The 10,603-nt window shown below is 38.8% G+C and overlaps 1 protein-coding gene across 1 annotated transcript; it reads left to right on the top strand.

Moving 5' to 3' along the window:
* Nucleotides 1–576: 576 nt before the first annotated feature.
* LOC103717648 (O-fucosyltransferase 36-like) lies at nt 577–7,391 on the top strand. The gene is made up of 3 exons (XM_008806111.6): nt 577–2,301; nt 6,616–6,865; nt 7,007–7,391. The coding sequence occupies exons 1-3, from the start codon at nt 992–994 to the stop codon at nt 7,181–7,183; spliced, it is 1,737 nt and encodes a 578-aa protein (XP_008804333.4). The 5' UTR covers nt 577–991; the 3' UTR covers nt 7,184–7,391.
* Nucleotides 7,392–10,603: the final 3,212 nt, after the last annotated feature.

The raw sequence follows: 10,603 nt of genomic DNA, 5'->3' as shown, positions 1-10,603 counted from the left end.
CAAAATAAAGGTCTAGTCAGGACAAAACTCAAACTTTGATTAATAAATAATTCTAGGGGGCTTTTGAATAATTTAAATGCTAATAGATTTGATAAGCATGGATGCACTTGCTTAAAAATGCAGGAGGACCGTTTAGACAGTTAATAAATAGTCTAATGATGGTTGATTTGTCATTTGATTTGGATTCTTATCCCATAAAAAAATTATGTATTGTCTCCATTTAACCCATGTATATAATTTTATATAATATAAAACTTTCAAAATTAACAATTCTCTCAATGCGGATAATTTTGACATGCCCAAGACTTATTTACTCTTTTTTTATATAATACTGATTTAATTTTTTGGAAAAAAATCTTCACTGCATATATTTATATTACCTACTTTCTCAAAAAAAAACTTTAGCATTAAATTTATAGTATATTTTTTTAATTTATATCATACGCGCATGAGTACATTCAAAAAAAAAAAAAAAAAAAAAAAAGAAAAAAAAAAAAGAAAAAAAAAAAGAAAGCATATACCAACCTTTTCCAATAAATTTTTTTTGAGTAATGCACTCAGTTAGCTGCACTGTTTACAGATAAATATGAGCACCCAAAAAGCAGCGATATATAACGTAGCGTCAGCGGCAGCCAGGGGCTAATTTTCGTTCTCCAGACGCTATTATGGCTTTGGGTTGTATCTTTGGCGCAAAAGAATGATTCATTTTTCTGGCTACGACGACCGTTGGATCTCTCCATGCACAAATCTCAGAGCACTTCGAACCCTTCATTCATCCGCTGCACAGGCTCGAACCGACCTTTGTGCGATCAAACGGTAGATTCGCGCGAAGGAAGGTGAATCGATACATCTCCCCTCGCCTCTCCTTCCCGCTTGCACTCACTCTGCTCCTCGGTTCCTTCGCCGGAGATCTCCGCCCGAGATCTCCACTCCCGTGGCCTCACTCTGATCCTTTCCTCTCATCTCCTCGATCTCAGAAGAAACCCTAGCAATGGAGAGGGATCGCTCCTCTGACTCCTCCTCCGACGAGGAGGAGGAGCGCGGGGCCCTCGTCCCCCAAAACGAGGTCAAGACCCGCCGCCGCTTCGCTGCCTTCGAGATTGGCGATCTTCCCACCCGGATCCGCCGCGGCTTCTGGACCAGCAAGCGCTACCTCCTCGTCATCTGCCTCCCCCTCGTCGTCATCCTCCTTTTCTTCTCCCTCGACCTCGGCAGCCTCTTCCGCGGCGTCTCCATCATACAGGCTGACTCCACCGGCGAAAGGATGCGGGAGTCCGAGCTCCGGGCCATCCATCTTCTCAGAAACCAGCAATTAGGTTTTCTGAGACTCTGGAATCGGACACTCTCCGTCGCTCATTCCGGATCCGAGGTCTCTCGTTCTCCTCCTTCAGTTCCATTCAACAGCTCCAATTCCAACACTTCAGGTAAAGTCGTCGATCTGCCGCAGTACTTGAACTCGGTCTCGTTCGAGGAGTTCAGATTGGCGTTGCTAGAGCAGATCAAGCTGAATAAACAGATCCAAAATACTCTTCTCTCCACTCATCGGGTCGGAAACGCTTCCCTAGGGTCATCAGATGACAATGTGGACTTCGATCCCTCTAGTTATGGAGTTGATGTGTGTAGGAAAGTGGAGAGACCAGCGGAGAGAAGGACGATTGAGTGGAAGCCACAGAAAGATCGATACTTGTTTGCTATATGTTTGTCTGGCCAGATGTCCAACCATTTGATCTGTCTGGAGAAGCATATGTTCTTCGCTGCACTTCTGGGCCGCACCCTGATTTTTCCGAGCTCCAAACTTGATTACCAGTACGACCGGGTGTTGGACATCGACCACATTAATGAATGCTTCGGTAGAAAGGTTGTGATCACATTCGAAGAATTCCATGAAATGAAGAACCATAAGATGAGGATAGATAGGTTTATATGCTATATTGCATCACCTCCTTGTTATCTGGATGGGGAGCATATTAAGAGGTTGGAAAAGTCGGGGATTTCGTTGGGCAAGATTGAAGCTGCTTGGCCTGAGGATGCCAAGTTGAAGACACAAAAGAAGAGGGTCGTGGATGATATTGTGCCCAAATTCTCGTCTGATGATGAGGTTCTTGCTATTGGGGATATGTTCTATGCAGATGTGGAGGAAGAGTGGGTGATGCAGCCAGGTGGTCCACTTGCTCACAAATGCAAGACGGTGATCCAACCAAGTCGGCTTATTATTCTTACAGCGCAATGCTTTGTGCAGACATTCTTGGGGAGCAACTATATAGCTCTGCATTTTCGTCGGCATGGATTCTTGAAATTCTGGTAAGTTTTATCTTTATATGTTTATAAGTTTTATCTTTATGTTTTTATAAGTTTTATCTTTACGTGTTTATTTTCTAGCTAATTTAATTGAATGATGTAATGTGCAGTGAGCATCTCATGGCATGTGATACATTTTTAAAGTATGGATAGGTTATACTTTCGAGCTCATTTGTTTATATACAATCAGTTGTTTGTCACTTTCAATTCAGGTATTTGTCTTGCATTGTTTTTTTTCTTCTGCAGTTTGAGATTTGTTGGTATATGAACTATTGCAAAGTTTCATGATATTTTCAATGATCATTCTGACTTTCATCTGGTTTGACTTTTAGGAAGTTATGAAGGAACATTGGATGAAAATAGCTCCCCATCTAAAACGTGTCCTAATCCTTTAGCTATTTTCATGTTCTAAATATGGTGATATGTGGTCCAAACATGAGCTGGATGAGTTATTATGTTATACGACTTCCTATTAGATTCATCAATTTACTCTTTGGCTTGGCTAAGATTGAATGAAGGAAGTGGAACACCATGATGGAAAGGACAGAGGTACTTTGCACACTAGAGATTACTTTAGCTAGCTTGTAGAGTCTGATGCTCTCAGAATTTGTGGATGGGGCATAGGTTTACATAGTGTCTTCCTTGAAAAATCCTGGATAAAAGGATGCCTCTATACATTGATGTAATTGACTTGGTGGAATTTTGATTGGGAATAGAAAATAAAAAAGATGTTGTTTAGTTATACATTGTTGGAGAGAATGTTCCCTTCCTACTCTTTTTCCACAATCTATTCAAAAAATCTAAACCCTAACCCCAAAATTAAGAACATATTTTACCAAATTTATGCAACCTTCTCTTGCTGCGGGGGAGGGAAACTTATTTATTTCATTTTTGGCTTAATTCACCACCCATATTTTGTGGGTTAGATAATGCTAACCTAGATGCAGAGAATGTTTCAACACTTATTTTTTATGAATCATTCTGAAAACAACTACAAGCTCACGGAAATTTAATGCACGAACACATATAATAGTTATAGTTTCAATCCTATTTAATACTTGGAGGCTTTGAAACCTTTGGCTAGTATCCAAACTCTGGAATATGTATCCAAGCAATGTAGTCAAAAACCTTAGATGGCAAACCCCATCCTATCAATTTGAGCTGATATGTCATGGTCAGTTTCTAAGCTTATCAGATAAGCACGGGAGGAGGCAAGTTATTCAGCTTCACTTTTATGTAATTTGAGGAGAAATATTGTTGTCAGTTTGTTGCGATGCTGTGACTCATTAATGGAAATTCTAGCTTGAAGCAATGGGTCCCAAAGACAAGGGCCTCACCTTTGGGCTCTGGCTTCACATGCTCAACTCTAGGATGGCAGGTTATGCATGGTACTTATGTTTAAGCAGACTAGCAAATAGAATCAGCACTACTCTATATACTGCCCATAACTCTTAGCAGGTCTATCCAGAGTCTTAAATGTCATTTGATTATACTAGATTTGGGGATTTTCTGGAATTCAAGCAGGGAAAAATGCTCATGATTGCTGCAAAAGGCACTTTGATTACTAAGTAGTTACTTTTTTCTTTCTTGGGCCTTCCGGGAATTGACCAAGAAGGAACCAGGGTTCCACTGAAAGCAACAATCCTTGGTGTTCTGGGGGGAACAATTCACTCGAATTAGATGGCCCCTATCTCATTATTATGATTTGTAGTCAAGGTTAAATCAATACTAGATGATTCCTTAATTGCTTATGATTACTGCTGTTGAGGAATTTCAGTATTTCCTTACAATATTGTTAAGGAAAAGAACATAACATGATGTGAACAAAGGTTATCTCTTACATGATGTAGGGGTTCAGATCTATCTGCTTGTAGATTATTGGTGAAAAAACTGCACTGTGACGACCAAAATTTATTTATTAGATCTGTCAAATGTTCTTTTAGTTCTAGTAAGGTAGGACAAGATGACTCAAATTTGTACACTCTGCAAAATGTGTCTCAAGGAGTTATGTAGGTTTAGATTCAAAATTTATAACGATGCTGATCACATGCCTATCTGTAGATCTCTAGTGATACTCTCATGCCAGACAAGAATGATTCAAGAAAGTAAACAGCATCACATTGTGTTGAATAATTTATAGTTCAAAACAGTTGAGGCCAATTTTCAAATATTTTTTACATGGTTAAAAACAAATAAGAGGAAGTAATTGTGAGATTTATGATGAGAGCTGATTTGATGGGATACAACTTTTAATCACCAAAGATCAGAGATTGGGGATTTCTTTGAGGTTGAGGAAGGTTAATAAATTTTATTGGAGTCCTATATGAATGCCTATGGACAAGCATTTGTTGGGGGTGGCAAAGTAGACTCTATGTTTTGCTGATGTTTAAGATTCTTGCTTAAGAATTGATTAACATGAGAGCATTCGACATGTTTACATGAAAGGATTGTTGAAGCTCACTATTTGGAAGAGGTTTATGCAAGGATTAAGGATCCGGACCCCATGTCCCTTCCAACTGTGTCGTTGGGACAATTACATTCTGACATTTGAGTGGCTTTAGCATCTCAAGGCACCTTTTTTAAATTTTTTTTTTAAAATGTTTCTCTTCATTCTCATTTAATGGTTGTTCTGGTCTGTCCCGGTCCATACCAGTACTGTATTACCCTGGCTGTAGACTAGGACGGGCCTCGGTACTGAGATCTAAGCCTTTCTATTTATGTCTTTTTGAATGAAGTAGGTGTATGACGAAGAGGCAAGTAAGAAGTGGATATAATGGACTGGGTTGTGTATGTGGTTTTTCATATTGCCACTCCATTGTCTATGGGGCATGTTTTGATAAATGCTTATCTTGAACCCTAATCTTGAAGTGCGGCATAACAAAGAAGGCACAAAGTCATCAGTTCATGCTAAATTGATGAATTCCATTTCATTGTTGTAGCTTCTATTAGGAGAGAAGAGGAAAGAAGAAAAAGGAACAAAGATGCAGTACAATGTTTATGGCTTAGAGTACTCTTATAATTGATGACTAAAATTCTTGATGTTCTCACCATATTATGTTCACATTTTATGCATATGGTGAGGTTTATTATTCATTTTATTTACTTTTTTGTACCTAACAATATATGATTGTGCAGTTCTTTGCATCCTTTTCAGCATTGGCTGATACCTACCCAACTCTTGCATGTGTTTGGTATCTGGTCTATTTCTGAAGCATGGCTCTCTTTTCCTATTTGCTTTCTGTTGATTAAGTTGATGAAATTTATGTTCAATGGGATGTTTGTTATACATCTCGAGACTTATTTCTAGCATCTATTTGATGGTCAATAATATCTGGAAGTTTAATCCCATTACTAAATGTTGCACCGAGCTGAATGGTTTTTGACTGTTTTTATTATTTAAAGCACCGTGCTTTGCTTCACTTCAACATGCTGATAAACATTCTCCACTCACTATTGTTATTGCTTTTGAAAACAATTCTAGATTCTCTGCAATTAGTTGGTGGACGGTTACTATATTTAATGTTCATTAAAGTATTTGGAGTGAGAAGCACTAAATGGAAAAATCTATTCGCTCTCAATAATATCTTTAGGGGTGCCCTGTTTGTTGGAAATTGTAACAATCTGCTTGTTTTAATCTGTTTCACATCCTGGCACACTATTATAATTCCAATGCAGTATTAAAAGTTCACCTCTGCAATTTGCCAGTAACAAATTCAGATTTCATTCTAGAGACTGATTTATTGATATGATAACATGCAATAGAGTCATGATCCATTTCTAAGTGTTAGAAATCTATGTCGCTCCTTTTTTCTGTTGATTTTCTAGAGCACATTTTGATTTCCGGAATAGCATTGATTTTAGGAAAATTGAGAGAACCGATGGCTGCAGTACAAGGCCAGGGACAGGATAACTGATATAATCAGACTGTGATTCATAATAAGCCAAACATGCAAATCTTTCCCTTAAAGAACAACTGCAGAACTTATTATGCTTTGATTCTGATGGCACAGCATAAAAAATTTTTATGGGGGCTTGTTAGGACTACCGGACTAATGGATTCATTTTTATGGACACTACTGACTTGTAGCAGTCACAACTTTCTTTTGAGTCATGATTCTATGTCTGAGTGCTAGAAATTTATATAGAGGCTGCTTTCTTGATTTATATGAATTTTTAATATGTTAGAGATTTCTGTAATTAGTTGGAGAGAGAACTCATGGTGGTGACGCAGCAGTCACAACATTCTGACTACTAATTTTGTTAAAGATAAACTGGTGATTCTCTGACCATGTATGTACATTCCATTTTCTCTTGCAGCAATGTGAAAAAAGAGAGCTGCTTTTATCCCATTCCGCAAGCTGCAGAATGCATACTACGAGTGGTAGAGAGAGCTAATGCCCCTGTGATTTATCTTTCTACGGATGCTGCTACGAGTGAAACGGATCTTCTACAGTCTATGGTTGTGTTTAATGATAAGCCAGTCCCTCTGGTCAAGAGGCAAGCTCATGCTAGTGCTGAGAAATGGGATGCCTTGTTATACCGAAATCACATAGCTGGTGATAGTCAGGTGAAATATTCCGCTTAAGAAAAACAATCCGAGTTTATATATAAAAAATAAACCCATTAGGGTTTTGCACTCTATTCTGTCTCCTTGTTAGGCGACTGTCAACACTGAAGCATTCGCTAAGCTGGTTTTAATTGTATGCAGGTAGAGGCCATGCTGGATAAAACAATTTGTGCTTTGTCAAATGTTTTCGTAGGAGCCTCAGGTTCAACTTTTACTGAGGATATTATTCGACTCCGGAGAGGCTGGGAATCTGCTTCCCAGTGTGATGAGTACCTTTGCCAGGGCGAGCTGCCTAATTACATAGCCGAGCTGCAATGAGAGGAGCAGCTATGTGCTCCAACGATGTTGCATGCATCACACCATCACAAATATATCCATAGTTCTTTGTGGTGGCCTGTATATTAATCTGTAAATTGTGTATAAGAGTATTTTGCTCCCAATGACCTCGATTCATTCTGTGGACTGCAAATTTGGATGTTATGTGTTACGGTAGTGTAATAGCAATACATGATTTCCTTCTGTCAAATGCCCCGCCATTTCAAGCAGCGGACAACAAGCATACCACGTCCGAGAGGTTGGAAGATATGGCTGGGACCCGGGAGAGCTGATTTGAGATCTGATAATCGAGGCCATCTGTCTCTAGAGCCTGAATACTGTGAACAAAAAATTACTATGAGGTCTGCATCTTAGTCAGACTTCATCTTCTGTTTATCTTTCTGAAAGATCAGGAACAGCCTTTCTGGTTCATTTTGGGGGTCGCAACATTTTCCTGAGTGATAAATTGTTCAGCAACTGTGCTTCCACTTCCAAGCTCTTTTGGGATGGGGTGGGGAGGAGCAGAAATTATTTTTCACACTGCGTGCACTACATGGCTATGCATGCCACCAATTATAATCACTCGTTCTTATGGGTTTGATTCATCAAGTATGCATCTTGGTGCACTATTACAGGAACAAGTGGTTGCGATTGGTGGCGTGCATGGCTACGTGGTGCATGCAGTGTTGGGAATAATTTCTCGGGGAAGGGGCAGGTCCGAAGTTTTTTTTAAAAAAACTTTGGCCAGAATCCAAACCCAAGCTCGCTTTGGAGAGAGAGAGAGAAAGAGAGATCAGATGAAGATGAAGATGAAGAGAGAGGAGATTGAGCGAAGAAGGAAAAGAGATCAGGTGAGAGGAGAGAGGGAGAGAGAGTGCTTGAGGGGGGGGGGGGGGGGGAACCGTCAGATTTTTTTCTTGGGCCTGGTTCTGGGATTGGGCTACGGGCCGGCCCAAATTGATTAAAGCCTGATTTGAAATTCCTTCAAGCCCTATTTCCAAACCCAGGTTGAATCATATTAGTTCGTTGTCAATTGAAAGATATCATCGCATAACAGATACTAGTATCTTTTGATAGAATCAGCAAGGGAAACCACAAAGACCTTAGTGTATTTCGAACACTGCTCTTTTGATCTGCTTTTTGCTAAAAGGTCCCCTCCAATTAAAAAACATATTTTAGCATAGACCTTCTCGCAAAATCCTTCCACGCTTTTCACAAATCTACTTGATAGCGATCCAAGCATGCATCTCTAATACAATGAAAGCAATTTGACCTCCGATCGCTTTCATTGTATGCACCATACGATCCGTGCATGCTGTTAATCACAGCTGCTTGTTCTTGTGGATCTCATTCATAAGCGCTCATCTCAATGCACTGCTGTAGAAACGAGCAGCAATGATTATCGGCGTGCACAACCACGTGACACAGTGGAGGATATAATTTGTCCTCTCTCTCTTTCTCTCTCTCCTTCTTGGACTCCTCTTTCAAAAGAAGAGGGATATACAAGTCATGCGCAAATTATGCAAGAGACTTGTTTTTCCCTCCATTTCCGTCATCTTCTGCATCATCTTAGGAAGACCATGCCCAATAAATTTCAACAAACCAGCGGAACTTCAAACCAACCGATAAATACAAAGAAAACGCAAGTTGTCTTAACCTCATATGCACTGTAGCCTTTATAGAATTACTCTTCCTACTCGACAAACGGATTCTTATTGTCTCTCGAGTCAGAGATGAAAACTTAGTAGATTTTTTACTTATAAAAATAGACCAAGTTCATATTGCGGATTACATGAGTCGACGATATGGCCAACGGATGCGACACGAGCTTTTACGTGGTGAGGGAGACCATAAAACACAGCCAAACACGTACGGGAATTTTGCCGTAGAAGCCGCCTTTTTTTTTTTTTTTTATTTTTATTTCAGCAGCTCACATTCGACGAATATGAATACAACCAATAAAATCAGAAAACAAAATACTATGTAAAAGTATTGGTATAAGCCCATAGTCTGTCCAAATGAAACTTACAGAGTGATTAGTCACGAAAGAAGTAACTCAGTCTATTGCATCGTTCGCTTTTCGATATACATGTGTGGCTTGGTAGGTGTCACACTTTTTCAGTGCTCTGCACATGTTGTGGAATAGCGGCCGATCTTCGACTGAGCACCCTCGACTCCGAATTCATCCAATCATCGTAGTCGAATCTTCTTGAAAAGAAGACGAGCCACGCCAAGTAGGAGCCGCCTTTGAGCCGATCCCTCATTCGCAGGACTTCACCACGCCCAGCTTTTCTTGCCCAATCGTCATCTTCCATGACTGCTCCATTGAAACAATGGATGATTTGATAGATACCAACGATTGTGGAACGAGCCTGAAAAGGCCACGTTGTAAATATATATCAAATGACTTTATTGTATTGCATTGGTTGCTTAATCATTTGAATCATTTCCTGTTACATTCTATGTGTTAACATCCAATAATAATAGCCCAACGTCGGATGAGTTAAGAATTTTTATGATATTTATATATTCTTAGATCCACCAATCTAAAAGTGTGGATTTTTATATAGAACCTTAACAATATGTATTGGTATTAAGTGATGGTTATTTAGTTTTATGGAGTTATCCTTCTGTAATTAGTCAACCTGTAATAAAAATAGCAGCTGTTAATTAATATTTTCCTACATACTATATTAATATTATGTTTTAAAATCTAAAATTTGAAGTATCCCGTCCATTTAAAAATAAATTTTATTTAAACCAGCATGCGGCATCACCCTTTTTAAAGCAGATGGTTTAACGCCATTTTTTTTAATTAACTCAGTTTTCTTTTTTATGATTTCCAAGATTCATCTTAAAAAAATATATAATAAGTAAAAAAATAAAAAGAAATGGCTGCATCGAGTGAGACTGTGAAAGGTTGGATGATTTCCACCATCGTTTTCTTGGCCTTTGGCCGTCACGAGCTCCCTCTTGAGGAATTTGGATAATAACCAGTGGCTAAAATTGGCCTGAACTTGGCTGACCTTTTTTTTTTTGTCCCTTTGAAATCAGGGATGCGTCCATCCAGCTCCATAAAAATTTTATCAAGTAAAAATAAACTATTTTTTTTATTGATAAGGTATTGCAAAGGTTTCAAATTAATATTTTTTTCTAAAAAAATGTAAGTCGAGTACAAAATTGACGGCTGGCACCAGCTTTAGCCGCTCAAATTATTTGGAAAAAAATTCGCCAATAGTGATTAGATGAATCTAAAACCAGATAATGAGCGCCCATCGTTATAATTTATTGAAAACTGCGCGACCTTGCAAACTATCCATATTTATTGAGAGATGAATGAAATTTTTTATTGAACCGCCTTATATGATGCTGGAAATATAATAGTTATAAATTTTCACCACTTTCTTTTCTTCGTTTTTTCTT

This window comes from Phoenix dactylifera, chromosome 9, assembly GCF_051530095.1.
Source record: "Phoenix dactylifera cultivar Ajwa chromosome 9, Ajwa_hap1_PhDact_Kaust_v1.1, whole genome shotgun sequence".
NCBI classification, from domain to species: Eukaryota; Viridiplantae; Streptophyta; class Magnoliopsida; order Arecales; family Arecaceae; genus Phoenix; species Phoenix dactylifera.
The sequence above is the reverse complement of the archived record's forward strand: the minus strand, read 5'-3'. Positions and strand labels throughout refer to the sequence as shown.

Bases quoted from the DNA above. Each gene is read 5' to 3' on its own strand.
- LOC103717648 (XM_008806111.6), top strand. From the start codon at position 992: ATGGAGAGGGATCGCTCCTCTGACTCCTCCTCCGACGAGGAGGAGGAG. The intron at 2,302-6,615 runs GTAAGTTTTATC...TTTCTCTTGCAG, and splicing joins CATGGATTCTTGAAATTCTG to CAATGTGAAAAAAGAGAGCT. The intron at 6,866-7,006 runs GTGAAATATTCC...AATTGTATGCAG, and splicing joins ACATAGCTGGTGATAGTCAG to GTAGAGGCCATGCTGGATAA.